This window comes from Myotis brandtii, unplaced genomic scaffold (assembly GCF_000412655.1).
Source record: "Myotis brandtii unplaced genomic scaffold, ASM41265v1 scaffold1260, whole genome shotgun sequence".
NCBI classification, from domain to species: Eukaryota; Metazoa; Chordata; class Mammalia; order Chiroptera; family Vespertilionidae; genus Myotis; species Myotis brandtii.
In genome coordinates, this window is record NW_005354426.1 from 669,139 (window position 1) to 694,113 (window position 24,975).

General features: G+C 45.4%; 1 protein-coding gene and 1 long non-coding RNA gene across 2 annotated transcripts in view; both read right to left on the reverse strand.

The window, feature by feature from the left end:
- The window catches only part of FAM120A (family with sequence similarity 120A), a 103,341-nt gene that overhangs the window by 54,454 nt on the left and 23,912 nt on the right, over positions 1-24,975 (reverse strand). Inside the window, exons 4-7 of the mRNA XM_014534195.1 lie at positions 20,721-20,849; positions 19,927-20,023; positions 5,353-5,450; positions 4,826-5,106 (exon numbers count right to left, since the gene is read on the reverse strand). Of these exons, the coding sequence (XP_014389681.1) occupies positions 4,826-5,106; positions 5,353-5,450; positions 19,927-20,023; positions 20,721-20,849 (605 nt within the window). The remainder of the gene's footprint in view (positions 1-4,825; positions 5,107-5,352; positions 5,451-19,926; positions 20,024-20,720; positions 20,850-24,975) is intronic.
- Positions 17,150-19,176, reverse strand: LOC106724947. The gene is made up of 2 exons (XR_001360772.1): positions 18,213-19,176; positions 17,150-17,290 (listed from the first exon to the last, which is right to left on the reverse strand). It is a non-coding gene; the product is annotated as an uncharacterized LOC106724947 (long non-coding RNA).

Genomic DNA, 24,975 nt, shown 5'->3' on the forward strand with positions numbered 1-24,975 from the left:
AACAGGATTACAAAGATTTGACAAAGGCCAGGAAGAGAAGAAAAACAAAAACACTGCCAAGAACAGAGTAAGAAATATATGTTGATTATACTCTAGAAAAAAGAACAAGAGAAAAATATTATTTAGTTAGAAAGCAGCATTTCTTTCTTATTTGCTTCAAAATAACAGCCATGGGTCTGGAATAACTGCCCAGGCACTCGCCTAGCCCTCGGACAGACACAGAGCCCCTGCAACAGCAGGAGGCTGCAATTTTGCACATGAGAATGGACACTCAGGATAGTTCCAATGGCACCAATGCAGCTCATCTCAGCCCTGCTGAGGGTACCCAGTTCGCGCCCCTGTATACAAGGCACCTCTCAGTCCAGCACAGACCTATAAACTGCCCAGGGACACATGCCCACTTCAAGACAGTAAGAACCCGCGATGCCCATTCCAGCAGGGTGATGGAAAAGACATCTGAAGAGGCTAAAATCCTGAGTTAGGTATTTAAAAAAAGGGGGTGGGGGTGGGGGGTGGAGGAGATACAGAGTCCGCCCAGCACACACATATACATGTGTATATACATACACACCCATAGTGAAAGGGCCACTGTCTGAACCCAAAGACAAGCCAGGAGGCACTTTCACACCCAGCTAGTCCACAGGACACCTCAGCATGCACTTCCCTTCACATAAGAACATGCTTTGGAGTTGGGGCATGTTTCTGCCCTGGCCAACGTGGTTGCGATGCACCCTCAGACCCACCTCTGAGCTCAGACAGTGCAAACCTTCTGGGGAGTGCCCTCGGCTCTCAGAAATCACAAATGCCGAGGACCTGCCAAGAGAGCCAAAACCTCATGTCACACAAACTCTACCCATTTCCCTCACTGACCTTATTTTTTTAAATAAATGTTTGCAAATGTCATAGGTTAAAAAAAAGTATCATGTTTGAAGTTGCATTCCTTTGATTTTCCTAGTGAGCAAGAACATCCATTCATATTTTATTGACCAACTGTGTTTCCTCTGACCTGCACGTTTATATCCTTTGCCATTCGAAACACTTGTCTTTTTAATTTGTAGGAAGCTTTTTTTTCTGGTGGTGAGGGGAACAATTCTCTTTTATTCTATAACTAGAGGCCCAATGCACAAAATTCGTGCAAGGGGCTCGGCCCTCATAGCCACGGCGGCTTGCCTCAGCCCTCGCAGCCTCGGCTTCATCTGGAAGGTCTAATTAGCATATTATGCTTTTATTATTATAGATAGTCCTATGACCCATCAGCACCATGCTTTAAAAAAATCATTGATGTCTGTTAGAGAAACAGTATCACTTACTAGTATTTTATGGACCCACCTGTGGAAAATACAGTGAAGGGAGTATAAATGCCAGAGGTAATTGAACAGGGAAAAGTGATAGGGGCCCTGGCTGGTTTAGCTCAGGGTTTAGAGCAGTGATGGTGAACCTATGACACGCGTGTCAGAGGTGACACGCGAACTCATTTTTTTGGTTGATTTTTCTTTGTTAAATGGCATTTAAATATATAAAATAAACATCAAAAATATAAGTCTTTGTTTTACTATGGTTGCAAATATCAAAAAATTTCTATATGTGACACGGCACCAGAGTTAAGTTAGAGTTTTTCAAAATGCTGACACACCGAGCTCAAAAGGTTCGCCATCACTGGTTTAGAGTGTAGGCCCGCAGTCCAAGGGTCACAGGTTCGATTCCCGGCCCCTGTCAGGGTTCATGTGGAAGGCAAGCAATCAATGTGTTTCTCTCACATCGATGTTCTCTCTCTCTCTCTACCACCGCCCCCCCTAAAAATTAATCAGAAAAAATATCCTTGGGTGAGAATTTTTTTTAAAAAAGTGATGAGGGATGATGAAGTGACAGAGAGGGACACACCCAGCTGGGTGGTGGCAGACTCCCACCTCTGCTATTGCACAAGTCAAATTCGTAAGTATAGCAACTACAAACATTTACAGTCAACCTGCAGAAGCTGTTACAAGAGGTGCTAAAGTCAGGTCGTGGAGTAATTTCCAGCTAAATGGCCTAGGCTCCCAAATACCTGTCCATCCCAAGGATAACGACACCAGATCAGAGCAAACTCATTTCCAAAGAAAGATGGGATCTCTCCTGCCACAGGGCCATTCTAAGCAAGCATTGTGATAGTTCACGTCACACCGAGCATAGAGGTCAGACTCTTCATCATCCAGCCTCCACCTTGCTAGACCTGCTGGTCAAGCCACCTCTCCTTCCACCCTACATCTGTCCAGCTCTGTCCCTGCTGCCACAGCTCAAATCTCACCTCTCAGGGACGTGCTCCCAACTCCAGTCCCTCTTGTCCGGGGTGTTCTTCATACACTCATCACTTGGGCTGTTCACTTCTTTGCAGACTGCCTGCACCACACCTTGTCTGTACTGCCTGCCACCATGCTCACTGGTAGACATAGTGCTCAAGTGCTGCTTGGCTGAATGGATGATTTCTTTCCCTCAAGACCATCTGAAAATTGTAGATTCAGGGATCTTCATTCACATCCAAACCAAAGGTAACCAACCATATGTCCTGACTTTATGCTCTCACCGGATTTTGAGCTAGGAAAGCAACCCTCTATCCTATGCATGGCCTCAAGTGCACACACACGACACATTCAACGGGCTAGAACAGTGGTGGCGAACCTTTTGAGCTCGGCGTGTCAGCATTTTGAAAAACCCTAACTTAACTCTGGTGCCGTGTCACATATAGAAATTTTTTGATGTTTGCAACCATAGTAAAACAAAGACTTATATTTTTGATATTTATTTTATATATTTAAATGCCATTTAACAAAGAAAAATCAACCAAAAAAAATGAGTTCGCGTGTCACCTCTGACACGTGTGTCATAGGTTCGCCATCACTGGGCTAGAATCTTCGCCCTGAAATCAAGAACACTGACCTTCTTTTAGCATTCTGCCACAAGCAAGGACACCTATGACCAGGGCTCATCCCAGGTCCTACGATGCCTGGCACATAATCCTGAAGCCTCAGGCACACGTACCCCATTTCCTCTTAATTTTAACTCTTCTGTCTCTCGTTGTTAAAATAAATGGGGAAGTAGATTCAAGGAAATTAAGACACTGCTAAGCTGCACTTGATTCACTCTTGCCCTTGCTAGCTGTTAATGTGCTCCACCACACTTCACATCACAAGGACGGCAGATGTTCCTGCTGACCCTACACTGAGTCCACTTTCCAGAAGCTTCTCCACAAAAGGCAGTGAAAACACCAAGTTGGGGTGTGGACAAGTGAGTTACAGCTCAAAGTAAGAGAGCTGACTGAAATCGAGGACAGTTTCAGGGAATGCGATGCTGGCCAGGACCTTTGGGAACAGGGTGGAACTGAATCTGTACCTAAAAAGGGAGGAGAAACTTTACTCACCCCAAGTTCAACTTACGTCTAACTGGGCAGTGTGCCAAATGAAGCTGCAGCTCGAATTATCTCTGAATCCCTACCTGAAAATACAAGGCTGCCACCACACCTCCCCATGCCAGGCCTCTGCTGGCTCCCACATTCGCCACCCCACAAAGCACATCTGCCTCACGTCTACCTGTGTTTCAGTCTGGAAAGAATGTTTCTTATTAAGACGACCATGTACTACACAGATGCCTTGACTTTGCTGACATGAGTCAACTTTGGAAGGGGTTCAAGACATCTATCAGCCATTTTTAGACTTCCATGAGCTAAAGAGACACTGGGTGCTCATTTACACACACTGATTTCTGAGCCCCTGCCCAGAAATTCTCATTCAGTAGGTCTTAAATATATTTCCTTTCCAAAAGGTTAACTCAAAAGTTTGAATGTTATGACTTTTCACTTCATTTTAGGATTGCACATGCAGTAAGAGTTTAAGCATTTTATGCTTCTCTGCTTCAGACACCGCACAATCTCTGGATGACAGCAAACTCTTTGGTTACTGCCGCTTGAGGTCAGCAGACATTAGTGCCATTTTACAGATGGAGAAAAAGAGGACAAGAGAGGAAAAAACTACAGCATCAGTAACTTGCAGGAAGAATGGAAACTTGCACATTTCTTACAGCAAAAATCAATGTAGTACTAACTAGCCCATGGCATCTACCTGTTAACTAGAGTTCCAACCCAGGAAAAGGAGATAAGGCTATAAGAAAAGACCCTTTTTCTTTTCCTTTCTTCTTTCTTTTATTTGAACCAGGATTCTTAGACACATAAGGTGAAGTAAGGAGGGGAGGAAGACTGTCCATTTAAGACTTCCTCAATCAGATTATAACAAATTATGTACTTGAAAATTCATTTACTTAGGGGCATACTTTTAAAATACTCCTCTCTGGGAGAACTCCAGCCTGGGCCTGGCAGCTTTCTAGGTTTTGGTTGGGTGAACAGTGTTATTTCAAGAAGAGTCCTATGAGTTGTTAAACTCAGCAAAAGAAATGCAAAGTTCCCACTGGTCCAGGAGCTGAGACTGAAAGCCACAGCCGTCTAACTTAAATGCTTCCTGGGATGGGGGTAGGGCAAGAACAGCAAGGCAAACCACAGAGTAAGGATCAGCAGCACCTGAGCAGACAACTTCACCAAGTCTGGTGGTCACATCGACCAATTCTCCTAAAATTCCACCCCAGCAGAGGAACAAGGGGCCAAGGCCACGGCTGGCAGCAGACGTTCAGCGGGAATCCCTGTGAAAATGTCTAACCACCTCTCTCCTCCTGTCTGAGGAGCTCCCATCCCGGCACAGAGACCCTCACCTACCTGCTGCAAACTGCCTCTCTGAGCGCAGCACTCGGTGCCACGGGCTGTGGCTTCCCCAGGGATGAGCTACATAACAAACCCACCACTCACTTTGCAGCTCCTCCACTGCCTTCATCATTGTCTGAAGATGATGACGTAGAAGAACCAGGAAAGTACGCTGAGTCCACGTGATTGGGGCTGCCGCTCGGAGCGGGGTTGATCGGGGAAGATCTTTCATACAGTGGAGTATGTTTTCCTTCATGAGGAATGTTACTGTAGTTGTTCTGCTCAGTCAGATTCTTTCCGCTTGTTTCTAAAGGGAGGGCCGGCTCAGCGAGGCTGTAATGGTGTGGACCCTGACCCGGAGCACCTGGGTTGGGCCCCTGTGGAGCCTGAAACAGAGGGCAGAGGGCACAGGTCACACACCCACAAGCTGCCTACGGGACCTGGCTCCCGTTAGCACTCTGGGTCTTGGCTCCATTTTTAATTCAACAAACACTGACACCTGTTTCACATATCAATTCAGGAGCTTAAGATGTTATTTCAGTGTTCATTAAGATTTGATGCATATGCAGCTAGCAAGGCCAGCTGTCCCCAAGGCAGGCAAACCAGCTGCAGAAGGAAAGGAAAGGCCTTACCATGGGCTTGGCTTGCAGAGAGGTCTGTGGAATGTTGAGCATCTGGGGGGGGACATACGGTGGCACTATCCCAGGCATTCCAAATGGATTTGGTCTGGCTGTTTCATCAACACGGAGAGAAAACAATAAAACAACTGTGAGCAGAAGACACCTCCCCAGGACATTGTGGTGGCCAGCATGTGTCCCATCTGTCTTGTATGTCTCAGATGCCAACACACCACTGGTCCCACTTCTCAGAAACCTCTAGGAAATCATGTTTAACAGTAAAAAATATTTTATGACTATCAATTTTATATACTGAGACTAGATTTTTAACTTTCAAGAATCTTCAGTTAACTTTTGATAGTGTTTTTGCTTTTGTTTCCTTGATTGCCTAGTTAATCCATCGTTAACTGGCCAGGCATTCTCATTCACCTGTCTCTGCTCACTGCTGACAAACCCCGATCCCTGATACTGTAGCTCTAACGAACAAAACAGGGGCAGAACACTTCCCCCTCCAGCTGTGGAGCAACAGAACTTCTCTGTTTAAGCTCAAACGAGGTTCTTAGCTATTAGCAAGCTTTTAAATACAAAAAGTGAAATGTGGTCATTGCTGCCTGTACTTTGTTTTTCATTGTTAGCAAAACCATGATCAGGTGACACATTTTAACATGCATTACAGAATCAGTAATGTCGGATGCTGTGTTCTCGAAGAACATGACCTTATAAACCTGTTCTGGTGTATGCTGGCATTTGTTCATTATCCTCATGCGTCACAGTGACACACAAAACAGAAGCCACATGGAGAAGCGGTTGCATACACAACATCAGGACGGGTCCTGTGTCAGCTTTAAGATGTAACAACAGATCAGTCAGCCTGACCAGCAGCCCCGATACTTCCACGTCCATAACCCTCAATGTCTCCCTACAAGTCTGAGGAGAAGTGGCCAGGTGGGTGCAGTCAGCCACACAAGCAAAGTCAGCAGAGTGATCTGCACCAAGACATTCAGTGACAAGGAGCACGGCCTTGTCAAAACCACTTTGTCACTTCTTCCCACCCACGAGAACTCATGAGCCTCGGAAGCCGCAATCCCTTGGAAGATCCTATCTCAAAGTGATTCGCACTCAAGCTCATGGATGTTCTAGTCCTGTGACCTGGCTCACAGGAAGTAAGAGCTCAACCCATCTTTCACTTCCCGCCAAACAAGACAACTGTGGGAGAGTAGCTGGGGACGATTATGTTGCCATGTCTACATATGGGGCTGACGGCACATGTACACACACACAAGCATACATGTTTACCACATACACACTGGCATCACAAACACACACATACCACAGACATTCCTGATCAAACATTAAGTCTATAAACATTCAAACCTCCAAGTGGAAGACCCTGTAACTGTTAAAGTTCCTTCTCAGGTAAGAATATCATTAAATCCATTCAAGCTCTAATAATGTAATTTGAATCACTGTAAAAAGCCTAGTTTGCAATCTCTTGTAGCTGACCTACCACACTTAAATTCCTGAGCATACAAATGAAATGCTGAACGCAGCCATCAGCATTCCAATGAAGATGAACATTTTTGTTTCACTCTATTTTTGGCCATTATATACTATAAACTTTCTGAAAAGCACAAACTTTCCTTAAAACCAAAAACCCCCAAACTATATTAAAACTTAAAAGCAACAATTTCCAAGGAAAGAACATTTTCTAAAATCATACTGCAATCACTGACCTCAAATAAACCTTTGAGAATCCACAGAGCTAGTTACTATTCTATCATAACCTAGTCCAACTAGTGAATTAATGGCTCTCAAAGCTGCAGAAATGCCCAATAAGCCAGGGCCTGTCTGTGGGAACTTCCTGGTGTAAGCAGTTCTCATTCTCAAAGCCCTCGTGCAGCTCAGTGGAGCCACAGACTGTCTTCTATGTGACAAGGGCATCTTTCTCAGAACTGGCACGGACTCACGGGTGGAGGGTTAACACCACCAGTTTCTCGTTCTCCTCCTTTCACAAACACTAGAGAGTCAGGCTTTGTTAGAGAAGTACATGGACTGAAGACAGAAGACAGGAGAAAAATGTTTAACATGAAAAATATTTTCATAATCCAAAAATTATCTCTTAAATATTAAAGACCTCTTTGAGAATGAACAGCACTCATTGCAACCCTTCAGCTGTGCTTAGTTAACTGTGCACTCAGGACGAGAAGACATATCATTCCACACCCACTGCCTCCAATCACTTACTCTCCCTGTATGAAGCTGTCCAGTTTTTCTCTAACTCAAAAGAGATTTTTTTAAAAGAAGGGTATTAACCAAGAACAAAAGCTCTACTGAGAGCTAGTTAGCCCTGCCTCAACCTAACAAATATTCATCTGTTACTGGACGTATTACTGCACATATCACTACAGAGATGCTACATTAAATAAAACAAACAGTAACAAAGTAATATTTTTAAAAAATTCTATTTGCAGATGGGCGCTGGTATGTGATTTTCAAGTGCTACTAAAAAAATATAGCTTTGAAAATTCAGATTCAAGGATTAAATAAATCAATATATTTTCTACCAACTAACTCTAGTTTTCCATGCTTGCAAACAACAAGGCAGAATTTTTCAACTACATTAACCATGCTGAAATGGATTTACGGTTGATCGCTGAACAGCACGAGCCTGAACTGCATGGGTCCACTTATATGGGGATTTTTTTCAATAAATACAGTCAGCCCTCTGTCCTCCGGGGTTTCACATCCAACCAACCTCAAATGGAAAACTGTACTTTCAATCTGCAGTTGGGAGCCCACAGATGTGTTGTTCTAGACCAGTGATGGCGAACCTTTTGAGCTCGGCGTGTCAGCATTTTGAAAAACCCTAACTTAACTCTGGTGCCGTGTCACATATAGAAATTTTTTGATATTTGCAACCATAGTAAAACAAAGACTTATATTTTTGATATTTATTTTATATATTTAAATGCCATTTAACAAAGAAAAATCAACCAAAAAAATGAGTTCTAGTGTCACCTTTGACACGCGTGTCATAGGTTCGCCATCACTGTATCTAGGCCATTTAATACAAGTGACTTCAGCATCTTGGGATTTTGGTATCGGGGTGGGGGTTTTAGAACCAATTAATCCTCTGTAGATACCGAGGGATGACTACAATTGGGTTTTGGGGGAGTCAAGTTATATGGGGATTTTCAACAGACAGGGGGTTGGCACCCCTAACCCCACACTGTTCAAGAATCAAATAAATGTATTTACTCAGCATCACTATTCTATAGACGTTAAGGCACACGTAAAGTTATATTGCTACTGGCATTAGAGTTCTTGGGTTCCCCAAGCCGCAGAAAAATGTCCAGAGTTTATTAAGCTTATGCTCGAGCACAAGGGAGGCAGCACAGAGGAGAGGAAGGTCCTCTGAACTGGCTTCATGGCTGGCTCTGCTTGGCTCTTTCATAAGCTGGTGGCAAAGTGGGCTGCGGGAAAAGGCAGACGTTCTGAAAAGGTGGCTTGTGGAATTTTTCATTTCAGCGTTCGGGTGAATTCCTTTTGCAGCTGCTTTGCCTGGTAATGACTTTGCACCTACGCTGAGGGGGTAGGATGGCAGAGTTCTCATTACTGCCACCCTAGGAAGGGCAAACAGCGGTCACACCTTGGTCAACTGCACATTCGAATGGGTAGTTTAAGCAGGTAGCTAAAGGAGAGATAAAATCAGCTGCCTATGTTTCTGAGTAGGGAGTGAAAAGGTGGTGGCACTTTTGTGGTCCAGCGTTCCTTCTGGCCATCTGGTATCCTTGGGGTCCTGGGCCTGGGTCACTGTGCTATCTCAATATGAAGGAGAATTTCATGTAATTCTTTCCATCCTCTCATAGATGAATAGCTTCTGAAGGCAGGCTGGGTTGGGAGCACAGTGGGAACCGACAGGAAACCAGAGTGGCCTATGAAGTTCGGTCTGACAGGCCGAGCCAGACTGAAGGCCAGGCAGGAAGGCAGAGGAGGCCGGGAGGGAGGGGACTTTGGGGCAAGAGGACACAGGAGGCATCCTCAGCTTTTAAAGGACTGACGCTTGTAAGTTTCCAATGAGCACCAACTCTCAGAAGCCCAGAGCTGGGCAGCTGCTGGCTGCCCAAAGCTACAGTGCCAGCCAGGCCCCACAGGGAGACCCTAGGCCACTGTCCAGGAGAAAAGCCCTCACAACTGAAGCCAATACTACAGAGCTGAGAAAAGTCAGATCATGATAAAGCAAGCAGGCATATTCTGAGTGGCACCTGAAAGAATTACCAAATCAACCCAGGGAAGGACATTCCAGGTCAATGTAAACAAGAACTTTCTGAGAATTAGGGTGGATTGACGACAAGGGCTGCTCTGGCTGCTTGACTGTGGGTACAGGAATGTTCCACGCCAAGAGGGGGCCTGGAGCTAGTACAAGCACCCCTGGCTTTTTATGACCCTGAATTTGGATAGCGCACCTGTGGACCTCACAGGATACAGTATTAAGTCCACTTGGTGCCTGAATCTTGAACAGCATGAGCCTGGGTAGTAACAGATTCATCCCAAATTGTATCCAAATCTATTCAATTCCAGGGCTCACTGAATCAGAGTTTGAATCATAGGTGTTTAATAGCAAAGGTTCTGTGCTTCCACTGACTGAATAAAGATCCAGAAAGTAGAAAACGACACAATTCTCACTTAACCACTTACGTGGTTTCACAAGTCTATGATAAAACAGGACAAATCTGTTTCTGTCTATCTGTGTATTTTAGAAACGCAAACCTAAAACCACAGCCTAATGGCCTTTATTTGGAAGACACTGGTGAGTTGAACTGGCATTCCTGCTCGCGGGAACACACACCTTGCAGTCAAACCAGACAGCAGCCAAAAGGAAGTAGTATTTTCACATCTTCCAAAATGACCAAACTTTCAATAAACCATAAGACTAGACAGTGTGTATCATTTCATACCACATCAACTAAAATAAACTCACTAAAAACTGAATGAAAGGTCACGGGAACAGATTGAGAGAATTCCATGAGCCCAAAATGATCTGCCTGCGGATCTAAGAGAAAGAATATCTTTGCTTTCCTCTGGCAAGTCTACCCTGTCAGACCCTGAGGGCTGGCATCAGAGCCATTGGCATTAGCTTTAAAACGATAAAAATCGAAAAAGATAAACATGGACACATTTTGAAAAAAACAAGTGTAGAACGACATGAAGAACACAGCATTTCTTTAAAAATCAAAGCACTGCTATTTATTCTATATTATGAGGTTAGAAAATATAAAAGTCTGTTTGAGGGAAGACACATGACTTAGAAAAGCCTAATGTATTTCTTTAAAGAAAGAGAAATGTGAAGCAAATATTATTTGTTAAACCTGTCCAGTGTGTACAATACTGCTATGATACTACCTTTTGTTACAAAGCTTCCTATATAATAAAAGGGTAATATGCAAATCGACTGAACAGAACGACTGGCTGCTATGACATGCACTGACCACCAGAGGGGCAGACACTCAACACGAGCTGCCCCCTGGTGGTCAGTGAGCTCCCACAGCAGGAGCTCAGCTCAGCCAGAAGTCCAGATGCTAGGCCAGGGGTGGGCAAACTTTTTGACTCGAGGGCCACAATGGGTTCTTAAACTGGACCGGAGGGCCGGAACAAAAGCATGGATGGACTGTTTGTGTGAACTAATATAAATTCAAAGTAAACATCATTACATAAAAGGGTACGGTCTTTTTTTTTTTTTAGTTTTATTCATTTCAAATGGGCCGGATCCGGCCTGCGGGCCATAGTTTGCCCACGGCTGTGCTAGGCTCACAACGGCTGGCTGGCTGGCGAGTGAAGCGGCAGTGCCAGGAGCCTCTCGTGCCTCTGTGTCTGATTGACGGCTTAGTCCTGCTCCCCGCTAGGCCTGCTTGCGGGGAGTGGGCCTAAGCCATCAGTCAGACACCCTCTGAGGGCTCCCAGACTGCAAGAGGGCGCAGACTGGGCTGAGGCACCGCCCCCCAACACACACACACACACACACACACACACCAGTGCACAAATCTCGAGCACCGGGCTTCTAGTTTCTTAATAAAAAAATTAAGTAAAAATCTTGGAAAGGGTGAATTTAATAAAAGCAAAGCTATAAAACTGAGTATCACATAAATTTTAAAAGAAATTTCAGGAACTTATTAGTAAACTGTATCATTAGTATAATATTGAACGCCTGGTGACAAAATTTTTTTAAGGGTGCAATAGCAAAAAACCTAAAAATATTCTAGGTAATGACCACAGGATATGGTTAAGTAGATTCGGACTACCAGACACACTGTTGTGGGAACAGGACAAGTTACGGTGCAGAGTCATGCACGTGCCTTCCCTGCATGGTGAGCCTGGCTGTGTGGACAAGGGGCAGGTGAATGAGCTCCTGAGGGTCAGTTCTAGTGGCGGGAGCAGTGTGGGCAGTTATGTTCTCTCTCACCCCAGCTTGTCCATACCCTACCCCTCTCTGGTACATGTGTGCAAGCCATTGCCCTCTGTTCCAAGCAGGTCACTCTAGATTCTGCACAGGTCCCACTGTGGTCCCAACTGGGTAACCTAGTTTCCTGAAGAGGAAGCCCTGCAGGCGCTGTGCCATTCTTCACACTGTCTTCATGTTCACGGGTGACATCTCCTGATCATCACCCCCCATTATGGCAGGGTATGTTGTTGGCCAGTAAGCTGTATTTTCAAGAAGACTGTTACAGGACCTAGAATGCTCAGTGACAGTTGACGGAAAGTCTGGTGAACAACAGACGTGCAAATTGCGTGGTTACATGAATCCACCTTCCCAGTTACCAGAAAGCAACACCCTCCAGCAAAGCAAGGGCCCAGCTCAGAGCCCACTGACTAGAACTGGTCTCTGCCTCCCGTTCATACAGGTGCCTTCCTGAGCCCTGGCCCTGAGAGCTGTGTCCCATCACTGCAGTTAGGATGGCAGTCATTTCTGTTCTTATACATCCATGGGTCACCAGTGTTTGGCATTCTGTGAATTGGTATCCTCTGATTCAGTCTGGTAAACTGTGGCCAGCCTTGGGGGCCTGTCAGGATGTGGGGCACCCCTGCCAGCATACTGGCAGTCACAAGACCCAGAGGTCCTTTCTTTGCAGTCCCTGTGTAGTCTGTTCTTTGTCCAGTGGCAATAGTTCCTATTTCAATATGGTTATCTTTGCACAACTCTTTCTCTATTTGCCATGCAGTCCTGCTATCTAGCAACCTCCCTTGGTCTCCAATGGACCAGGGGCATTGTCCCATCCCTCAGCTTTTTTCATAATAGGTTAAGCCTATTCAATCCTCTCTCCTGTGTCAGGCCCGTGGAAGGGATCACAGGTGGGCTTGCCCACTTATCCTGCCCTCTTCCATGTTGATCAGCACAGAGGAAGCTGCAAAGCTAACACCTATTTTTGGAGCTATTAGTGCCGCAGAAGCTCCTCTTCACCTCCCCTCTGTTGAGTTCTTGCCAGGACTCCTCTTCTGACTGCACTGCTCTGCACTTCTGGCTCCACCGCTTCTCCCTGGTCCGAGGCATTGGCTCAGGACCTCTCTACGGAATGTGCCTCCACAGAAAACCTCCCCAGGGAAGCCTGCCTACTTCCATAGCTCCAATTATTTCTCAGGGTCCAAACACAATAAAGAAAACAGAATTCAGAGTACTGGAAGATGGGGAAATGTGACAGGGAGAGATGAGGAGAAGGCTCTGATATTAGTAATGTTCCTCTGATTTTTATTTTCTTTCCTGTAGAAATATATTGTGTTTATGATAGTTTCAAAATAATTTAAGATTTTATCATGAAAAATCCCTCAATGAGATTTTGTGGTCCTAAGATTAAGTCTCAAGTTTCAGGCTGTGCATGGCCAATGCACCCAGACTAACATGCATCACCTGACCACTCTTTCCCTTCTTCTTGTGCTCCAAGCACATTCTTTTGTTTCTTTTACACCCTGTCCTCTCACCTCAACACCTTTGCACATGCTGTCTTCTCTGCATATACTTATACCCTATTGTCACCTTGCAAAATTCCTGCCCTAGCTCCAACCCTCACCCCAAACTATAATCAGAAACAAAACTGATGGAATCAAGCATTAGTTTAATAAGGTTGGTCTTCCCTGACCTTCCTGTTCACATTCCTGTAGCATTCTCCCTCTCATGCGTCTACAAGGGCAAAGATAACATCTGTCTAGCCTACCATACTGTCCAACAGTCAGCACAGTGCCTGCCGTGAAGTGAACATGTTAAAGGAGCTCATTTACTTTTTTTTAAATTAATAGACTTTATTTTTTTTAGCAGTTTTAGTTTACAGAAAACTTAGCAGAAAGTATACACCTTGCATTACTGTAGTACATTTGCTGTAACTGACTACCCAATATCAATATATTATCTATACTAATAATAGAGGAATATGTAAATTGTCCAGGACATCGTCACAGTAACAGTAACGACTGAACAGCAGGATGCATGGGGCAACAAGGCCAGCAGGGGGGTTAGTGAGGGACAACCAAACAACTGAATAGCAGGCTGCATGGGGTGACAAGGCCGGCAGGGGGGTTAGTGAGGGTCGACCAAACAACTGAACAGCAAGCTGCGTGGGGTGACCAGGCTGGCAGGAGGGGGTAGTTGGGGGCGACCAGGCCGGCAGGGAGGGCAGTAAGGGGCAAAACGACCAGGCCAGCAGAGGGGGGCAGTTGGGGATGACCAGGCCGGCAGGGCAGGGCAGGGCAGTTGGGGGTGACCAGGCCGGCAGGGAGGGCAGTTAGGGGCGATCAGGCTGGCAGGCAGAGGCGATTAGGGGTGACCAGGCTGGCAGGGGGAGCAGTTAGGGGCGATCGGGCAGGCAGGCAGGTGAGCAGTTAGCAGTCCACGGTCCCGGATTGTGAGAAGGATGTCCGACTGCTGATACTGAGGATCGGGCCTAAACCGGCAGTCGGACATCCCCCGAGGGGTCCCAGATTGGAGAGGGTGCAGGCTGGGCTGAGGGGATCCCCCTCCCCCCCCGCCACGCCACGCACGAATTTCGTGCACCGGGCCTCTAGTTATTAACTAAAGTCCATAGTTTAAGGTTCACTCTTGGTGTGATGCATTTTATGGATTTGGACAAATTACATGAACATGTATCTACTTTATAGTATATAAAACATAGCTTCATTGCCCTAAAAATCCTGTGCTCCTATTCTTGCCTCTGTCTCCTTCCTCTCCACTTAACCCCTGGCAATGACTGGTCTTTTTTTTTTAATATATATTTTATTGATTTTTTTACAGAGAGGAAGAGAGAGGGATAGAGAGCTAGAAACATCAATGAGAGAGAAACCTCAATCAGCTGGTTCCTGCACACCTCCCTAATGGGGATGTGCCCGCAAACAAGGTACATGCCCTTGACCAGAATCAAACCTGGGACCTTTCAGTCCGCAGGCTGACGCTCTATCCACTGAGCTAAACCAGTTAGGGCACCACTGGTCTTTTTACTGTCTCCATAGTTTTGCTTTTTCCAGAATGTCATATGGTTGAAATCATATAGCAGCCTTTCAGTTTGGCTTCTTTCACTTAGTGATATGCATTAAGATTCCTCCATGTCTTTTCATGGCTTGACAGCTCATTTCCTTTTAGTGCTGAATAATATTCCACTATCTGGATAGGCCACAGTTTATGAATCCATACTGAAGGATATCTATGTTGCTTTCAAGTTTGGGCAGTTATGAATAAACCTGTTTTAAGTATCCGTGTGCAGGTTTTTGTGTGGTCCTATGTTTTCAACCCCCTTTGGATAAATGCCAAGGAACATAATTACTGGATCCTATGGTAAAAGTATGTTTAGTTTTGTAGAAACTGTCCAATTGTGTCATTCTGCATTCCCACCATCAGTGAATGGGAATTCCTGTGCTCCACTTCCTTTTCAGCATTTGGCAGTGTCACGGTTCCAGATTAGGTGTGTGGCAGGAGTTCACCTACTTTTCACTGAGGACGGCCAGGAGGACACCAAGAGTGCTTTTTCAGACCCACTGGACCTTGTTTTCACTTGGCCAGCTTTTTACAAATATACCAGGATGAGCTTGTGCCTACGAGTCTATATTCACAGACCTGAGGTAGCCTCTAGCATCTGTGTGCGTGTTTTTAATTCTTCCAATGATTTTGAAGCATAGCTAGGATTTGAGAACTACTGATTCAACCAGGAAAGCAAATGCTGCTGACAAGTCAATGTTGATGTATCTTACTTGTCCTTTCACCTAGACAGGGGATTCTCTGGCGAGATAAGATGGACATTAAGAGCTGTGATGGAAAGGACAAAATTATAATAACCTCTAGATCTCAGTTCCCAATACAGTTTCTGACAAAGTATGGGTTGGACCATACTTTCTTGTTTTTCACCCTGAAAGGACCACACGCTGTGCAGATTGGGCCTCATAGCAATGGGACAGGGGTATGTGTGTTTCCTCTATACAGTCCAAACCCCCCGATTTCGGTGGATCTGAGGTTTTCTCAGTGCTGCAGAGGACCACAGGCTCAGAGGGAAATCACGAAGACAAAGCAGTCATGCCCCAAAGGCAATCCACATGGGCCCAGCTTTTCTTTTGAAAATATAAAATTCTGAGGCCAATAAAGATCTTGATATAGCAGTTCTGGGTTAGAACCTAAAATCCCAGGCAGGTTTAGAAAACTCTGGTTATAATCAGCTCTCCCCATTTTTATTCCCAATGGATACACTCTAAGCTTGTAGTATTATTCTTTAAAATATCTTCACAACACTACACCTATCCCAATTTCTCAAGTGATTAATACAAATGGGTTCTAATGAATAAGAAAGTTATGTTCCAACTATAGGCCTGGTGCACGAAATTCGTACACGGTGTGTGTGTGTGTGTGTGTGTGTGTGTGTGCGCGTGCGCGCACGCCCCTCAGCCCAGCCTGCACCCTCTCCAATCTGGGATCCCTCTCACAATCCAGGACTGCTGGCTCCCAACCGCTTGCCTGCCTGCCTGCCTGATTGCCTCTAACAGCTTCTGCCTGCCAGCCTGATCACCCCCTAACCACTCCCCTGCCAGCCTGATCGACGCCTAACTGCTCCCCTGCCGGCCCGACTGCCCCTAAGTGCCCTCCCCTGCTGGCCTGGTCCCCCCCCAACTGCCCTCCCCTGCCGGCCTGGTTGCCCCTAACTGTCCTTCCCTACAGGCCTGGTCGCCCCCAACTGCCCTCCCCTGCAGGCCTGATTGCCCCCAACTGTCCTCCCCTGCCGGCCTGGTCACCCCTAACTGCCCTCCCTTGCAGGCCTGGTCCCTCCCAACTGCCCTTCCTGCTGGCCTGATTGCCCACAACTGCCCTCCCCTGCCGGCCATCTTGTGTCCACATGGGGGCAGCTATCTTTGACCATATGGGGGCAGCCATCTTGTGTGTTGGAGTGATAGTCAATTTGCATATTACCTCTTTATGAGATAGGATACTATTTGTTCAAAATTCTGAATGTGTATTCCTATAGGACCACTTATGACCTTATATGAATACTAGAGGCTGGATGCACGAAGATTCATGCAAGAATGGGCCTTCCTTCCCCTGGCTGCCGGCACCACCTTTGCTCCTGCCAGAGCCGCCTTTCAGCCTTCCCACGCTGCCCAGAGGCCCAGGGCGGCTGGGGTAGTGCGTAAAGCCTGTGTCGTCGCCATGGCGATGACCCAAGCATCCGCCCTGCCCCCTGGCGCCTATGTATGCAAATTAACCTGTCATTTTTGTTGGGTTAATTTGCATGCTCACTCCTGATTGGCTGGTGGGCGTTGAGAAGGTACGATCAATTTGCATCTTTTTCTTTTATTAGTGTAGATCTTTATGGAAAAATAGGTCTTGGGTTCTAACTTAGGGTGCCAAGAAAGCATTTGCCCCAAGTCCATGTTGCTTCTAGACTCTTGATTTCCATCTCAGTCCTCACTGTCCGCTTAGCTCCACAGTGGGACCCTATTAGCACAGGAAAAACCAAGGAGCACTAGATCTCCAGATTACTTTTGTTTCTATCTATACTTATCAGAAGAAAAACAACAAAGGTGATTTTTACATGAATCCATTTCTGCTGACTTCAAATTGTGTGTACATGACTTGAATATTGCCCTTTCCTCCGAATATTGTCCCAACCTCTCTCCAATCTCATCCTGACACTCCAGAACACACACAAGCCACCCTTAACTCCACCCTACCCCACGCCCTGTCCTCCGTGGTTCTGTGCTGGAGCTTTGTGAATCCCTCAGTACAATTCAGATTTCTGCAGCAGTCAGAAGCCTCAGGAAATGCTTTATAGAAGGATTTACAGGCACTTACCGCCTACATTAACCTGCCTACAAATGTCACTCTAAACACCCAGATTCTTTACCACTTATACCTCTGTTCTCCAAAAAACACTAAATAGTGAAAGTGTATTCAGGAGTGTCAACTTCATCTATAAAATACTCACACTGAAATGTCATTTGATGATTTAATAAAAATATGAAAGCACTTTATAGAACATTACATATTTTTTAAGAAACTCAAATTTAAAACTAATTTAAACTCATCTATCAACTCATATTAATGCCAAATGTTAAGTGTCTCTAGCCCTTTTCTCCTAATTTCCTCCTCTTGCGTAAGTGTTCTAGTCCCAAGTACACAATAATGATTGCTTAATCCACAACTGCCACAGGAGGACCAGGCATCACCTAGATACAGGAAATACTAAATACGTCCTATGAGCTGCTCCCTTCAGACTTTCTGACTATTCATTCAACATTAATCATTCACTACCTTTTCTAGCCATTCTTCCTACAAGAATAACACTGACAGTAACAAGCATTCATTAAGTATCTACTTTACATATACATTCTTTTTCATAGTCACGTAAGTATCTCACTTTAAAACAGGACACCTGTAGCTGAGAGGGGAGGAATCAAGATGCCCACAGCCTTGGAACTCAGCCTCTCACCTGTCTCCCCAGCATCTACTGGACATCCCTGTGCCTGGAGTAAAACAAGGACACCACAATCTGTCTCCATCATGTCTTCCTTAACTAAAGTAAAGTAATACATGGTATCAAGTGTACCTCCTTCCAACACCTCAAAACCCCCTCTCCAAGAGTAACCCTAAATTACATCCAATCATTTCACTATCCAGACTCAACAGCTTTTCATGAATTAAGTCATTCAGTCAAATACTTGCCCACTGCAGGTACAAGAGTGAAGGTGACAGGTGAGATCCTGGCTCCCCCAAAGTTGAAATAATTAGGGGTGGAAGTGGTGTGAGAATTAAAGTTAGGTGGCATGATGTTGGCCTGGTGGACTGATATAGATGAAAGACCGGAGAAGTGACAGTGAAACCTAGATCTCAGACACTGGAATAGCTCAAGGATAGCCAGTCAGGGAGGGAGAGCTCTAGGCCCACACCCAGTGCAGAGGCCTTAGGGCTGGAGCCAGTGTGACACACTCCAGGCAGGAATGAAGCTAGGGCCTGGAGAGTGAGGGGCAGAGGGCAATGGGAGTCAGACTGTGGGGAAGCAGGTGGGCAGTAGATGAGATGGGAAAGCATGGACCAATACATTTTTAAACATTACTCTGGCTACAGGGAAGAAAATGAATAATGGCGGGGGCTAAGGGAAAGCAACAGGAGAGTGAGCCCTGTTCCATAAGGAGGCCTCTGTGACAAACACAGTCCCAACAGGAAAATGAGCCAGCAGAGGATATGGCCTGTCCCCGCTGCCCCCACCCTCCTTGGTCCCGCAGCATCAGGACCATCCATACTCACTTGTCCATCACCCACCCGTAGAGACAGCCATCAGCAGCTAGCACTTCCCTTTTATCTCTGTGCCCAAATTACATAGCACACAGTACTAACGCTGTGCTTGAAGGAGCAAATGAACATAAAGGACAAGTATTAGGGACATTTTCAACCCTGGGATCAATCTTCTGAAACCAGTAAAAAGTCTTATTCCTCTGACAGTGTCAGGAACATGCCATCTCTTGTATATGCAGTGAGCACACTGGAGCAACAATCGGCAGCATAATTTCCCAAAGCTTTACTGCTCTGCACCCCAAGAAAGGCAATCTGACTCTGGGAGGAGACTATTACGTTACAACCTCTCAGGAGATAGTCACGCCAAGCAGGCTTCAGGCAAACAGCTTATAACTGTGTTTATCCCCCAATTTTAAATCATTGAGTTAAATTTCGTCTTTTGAAAAAAAAAAAAGAAAGAAAAGAAATGAAAAGAAAAAAGACAACAAAAGAGGAGACACACATCCATGCACTCGTGAAAGCATCAGGTCTTCTATGTCCTCAATGCACTCTGCAAGAGGACACCTAGGGGACAGAGACTCTAGCATCACCACCATCTACAACCTTGGTCCTCGTGGCCCTACTTTTCTTCTCCACTTCCATATGTCTCTGGGTTTCCTCTTGCTCCTCAGTACTTTCAGGGGTTACTACTGAGTCTGCCCAGGAAGCTCGGCTACATTTATTTATATAACTGCAGAGATCTCCTCTCAAAAGAAGCCTATAAGGTTATCAGGTAAATATTTAAATCTCCTTGGTTACTGCATGGTCAGCATCCATCATAAAGGCCTTGATTTACTTACCTAAGTAGTGTGGTGGGTGAAATGCCACAGGCTTACTAGTCGCTGAATAATATGCAATTGCTCTCTTGAATCGAAAAACTTTGTCATCTGTTCTAGACTAAAATAAACAGAAAACCTGTGTAAATTAGCATGCCATGGGTCATATGTTTCAACATACTTTTATAATTCAGTACATGTATAAAATATCTGTAGCCTCTCAAGCTAGATAAGAGTTTAGAATGACATTAAAATCTTCAAAGAAAATCCAGAGAGCAAGGCAGTTAACACAGAACCTGAAGTGGCAATCAGAGCCCTGGGTTCTGCGATATAGCCTTTAACTTCTTGGTCAAGTCCCTGGTGCTGCCAGAAGTTTTACTTTCCATGTCCAGCAAGTGGGGCAGCTGTTTTAGATCTTCAGGGAGCAGACAGAAGTCACACAAACGTCAACTCTTTTACTAACCCCGATGCCTCAAATTCTTTACTTCCCACAAAAGGAAGACAAAACCCCTGACCATCACCTGAAGGGAAGGACAAATCAGAGATTCACAATTCCACTTGACCCACTTGATATGTCTGTCTTCTTAGTAGAAATCCTATCAAGTTATGATGGAGACTCTAGAAGCAACAGAGACCTCAACACTCATCTCCCTCAATCCCTCTCCAGTACAGGCCAGAGGAGCCAGCTGGGAGGGCTGGCATGGAGGCCTGACAGCCGGGCCAGTGCTCCTGGACACACCAGTGTGTGCTTCTCAAGCCCCTTCCAAACCTGGCGCACACCACTGTGCAAAGCGCTGCCCCAGAGCCTGCATTTCTACCTGAGAATGCTGGAAAACATCTTTAGCTATGGCATCCAAGTCCAAGGTGTCCTGGATGTTGCGGACGTAGTCAGCCACAGCCTTGATCACCACATCACATGGCGGCAAGACCAGCTGGTGGGCCCGGACCTGAGAAAACAAGCACAAATGTCAATGGTCTAATTCCAAACACAGGGTCCAGAAACCCCAGGTGTTGTTTCCTGCCAAGGACCGAATTGTTACCAATCTGTGAGCACTTGGCCCCAAGACTCTGGTACTCTGAGGTTCAAGCCCTGGATCTCCCTTACAGTTATTGAAATACAGCCCAGTTAGGTTAAGCAGCATCTGACAGCCTTTCATTACTTCTGAGACCAGGTCTGCGACCTGCTTATGATCAGTTCCAGGCTTGAGACCCTGAGCCCCGTAACAGCCAGCACACAGCCATGAGAACCCCTGGGCCACAGATGCTTCCTTTCTTTCAATGCCAGCCAGCAGGAGGCTGTGCCAGGCAACAGTCCCAACCGCCCAAGTCCACTGCAGAAAGATGAGGAAGCCAGTAAGTATCCCTTCCTGCTGAGGGACATATCTGATAAAAGACTTTTGGAATAAAGTATAGGAGTATTTTATTGTCTCAGAATAGTTGATACCAGGAAAAGGTAAGTAAACAGATATATAATTATAGCTATGCCCATGTGTTGTTCTCAGGAACAAAGACGAATCAGGTACTAACTTTATTTCCAGAAATTAAAAAAAAAAAATTGAATGACAGCACGAAATGATGTCTTTGTTTTCCATTTCATTATGAAGAGCAGAAAGATAAAGAAGGGGCAAAGGATCTAAAGGCTTTGGGCCTAACCCAAGAGGAAGGAACACTTGCAAACTCTTTTGATGAGGCCAGAATTTTCCTAATTGCAAAACCAGATAAGACACTACAAAGAAAGAGAATTACAAGCCAATATCCTTGATGATAAAATCCTAAACAAAATATTAGAAATCGCATCCAGCAATATATTAAAAAATTATGCACCATGACCAAGTGGGTTATATTCCTGGGATGCAAGGCTGGTACAATATTCACAAATCAATAAACGTGATACATCACATAAACAAACTGAAAGACAAAAATCACATGGTCATATTAATAGTTACAGAAAAGGCATTGACAAAATCCAACACACATTTTTGATAAAAATTCTCAGCAAAGTGGGAATAGAGGGAGCATATCTCAACATGATAAAGGCCATATATGACAAACCTACAGTGAACATCCTACTCAATGGGCAAAAACTAAAACCATTTCCCCCAAGAACAGGAACAAGACAGGGATGTCCACTTTCACCAAACTTATTCAACATACTACTGGAAGTCCTAGCCACAGCGATCAGACCAGAAGAAAAAACTACTAGATTTAATAAATGAATTTGGCAATGTAGCAGAATACAAAATCAACACCCAAAAATCGATGGCTTTTTTATACACCAATTAGAGGTCTGGTGCTCAGATTAGTGCACCGGTGGAGTCCCTCAGCCTGGCCTGCAGGGATCGGCCCAAACCGGCTCTCCAACATCCCCGGAAGGGTCCTGGATTGCGAGAGGGCAGTTCTCATGTGACGCACCCGAGAATCGGGCTCCCTCCTCTGTGGTTCCAGGTGCCTCACCCAAGAACCGCAGCTGCCAAGTCACCACAGCAAAAAGAGAGACCTCTGTATTGGAGAACATATTTGGAAATGATACATCTGATAAAGGGTTAATATCCAAAAAATATAAGGAACTCATACAACTTAACAAAAGGAAGACAAACAATCCAATTAAAAAATGGGCTAAGGACCTAAATAGACACGTCTCCAAAGAGGACATACAGAAGGCCAAGAGACATATGAAAAAATGCTCAAAGTCACTAATCTTCTAAGAGATGCAAATAAAAATGACAATGAGGTACCATCTCACACCTGTCAGAATGGCTACCATCAACAAATCAACAAATGACAAGTGCTGGTGAGGATGTGGAGAAAAGGGAACCCTAGGACACTGCTGGTGGGAATGCAGACTGGTGCAGCCATTATGGAAAACAGTATGGAGTTTCCTCAAAAAATTAAATATGGATCTGCCATTTGACCCAGTGATCCCACTTCTAGGAATATATCCTAAGAAACCCAAAGCACCAATCAGAAAGAATGTATGTAGCCCTATGTTCATAGGAGGGCAATTTACAATAGCTAAGATCTGGAAACAGCCCAAGTGCCCATCAGTAGATGAGTGGATAAAAAAGCTGTGGTACATTTATGCCATGGAATATTATGCAGCAGTAAAAAAGAAGAATCTCTTACCCTTTGAGACAGCATGGAGGGACCCGGAGAGTATCACGCTAAGTGAAATAAGTGAGTCAGAGAAAGACAAGTATCACCTGATCGCACTCATATGTGGAATCTAAGTAACAAAATAAACTGGTGAACAGAGTGGATCCAGAGACATGGAAGCATGGAACAGAGTGGAGAATCTCAGAGGAAAGGTGGGAGGTAATGAACCAAAGACCTTGAATGAATACGTGCATAACCCATGGACACAGACAGTAGGGTGCTGACGGCCTGGGGCAGGGGAAGGGGAACAGGGGTGGGCAGGAGAGGATCAAGGGGAGGAAAAAGGGAGACATATGTAATAATTTCAACAATAAAGAATTACTTTTAAAAAATTTCAGGACATATCATAACAAAGAAATAAATACATAAAATAAAGACTTTGGGTCTCCAGAGCTGTGCACTCCTGCCACTCCCGTGTGAATGTGGTGTGTTCCATGGCAGCCAGCTGACCTCAGGCCCAGCCTGTTACCCTGAATTGCTCAGATGGGCTCAGCGACATCACAGAGTCCTGAGGACTCCACCCGTGCTGCTTGTTTTGACAGTGTAAGAAGGGCCACAGTGTGCGGTGGCCTCTGGAAGCCAGAAAAGGCAGGAAACACTCTCCCTGAGCCTCCAAGGGAATGTGGCCACCGGCACCTTGATTTTAGCTCAGTGAGACCCGTTTTGGACTTGTGACTTGTATGGTAGAACTGTGACCTATAGAAATTTGGGTTGTTTTAAGACACCAAAAGGAAAAGGGAGGGGGGAGAAAATTAGAAAAACTCAGCCTAATCAAATGGAATAGAAGAAACTCTGGGAAAATACATATTTACACTTTTAAGTTATTATTATGCAAATTTTCAGATGCACAGAGTACATTCAATTTCCTTTTCTTAAAAAGCAATAATTCCGACTGGAAACAATGCTTCACATGTTGGAGCAGCTGCTCTACTCTCTCAGGAAGGCAAACCCCACAGAATGGACTGCAGAGGGCCACTGCCATGCCTGTGGGCCAGAAGCCTTCCCAGAAACCCAAGTCCTCCCACGCCAAGGAGAAAAACCTCTGGCACACACCTGCCCACGGTGAGGATGTCCCTGGAACAGCGCATTCCAGCCAGTCTGGAAGGCACGAAGTTCTAACCGCTCCCACCTTCAGAGTATTTAACAGTTCAGCAGCAGGGCAGGTAGGAGAGCCTGGTGGCAGCCCCAGGAGTGGGGAGTCAGGACGGAAACCCTGAGTGGCCTACACTCTGCAGAACTCGGCATTTTCCCCTCACTGAGTGCACACCATGGGGACAGAGACAGGGACAGGGATGCCTGACCTCTCTGACTGCAGGGGGGCTAAGTGCCCTTGCATGCCTGGTGGCTCTGAAAGCCTAGGATCACCTAATCATGCTGTAGATGATACTGGAATGGCTGGTCATTCTAGAAGGGTTTTATATACAGAACAAAAACATGACAATTAACATGGTAACAACAGAATCTGCTAGATATAAAAAGGCCAAAATATGAAAAGGCCTTCCTCTGGTGGGGGAGCCATTGAGGTGACACAAGCTGACTCTCCTAGGGGTGTTCTGACACCAGGACACCATGGACTCATGGGCAGCCCCTCGCTGTTCCACCGACCTCAAATGAAAATGACAGTGTTGCTTTTGTTCCTGCAGATATCCTTGTCTTCACTACCCACATCCCATAACACTGTGGCTAAAAGATCCTTGAGGTGAACAGATCCTATAATTAAAGAGCCCCCAAATCCTTCTGAGTGTTTAAGACCACCGTAAACCTGCGTTCTTTACAATGGCCCCATGGCCCAGACTCTTCCCTCATGCCCACTTACCCCTCACCCTTCCTGCTTCATCCTAACATAGCCTTCCAAATCTGACTCAGGGTGAACTCCAGTATTCCCTGTACTCAGGGCAGACCCTGATGGTGATAACTTAG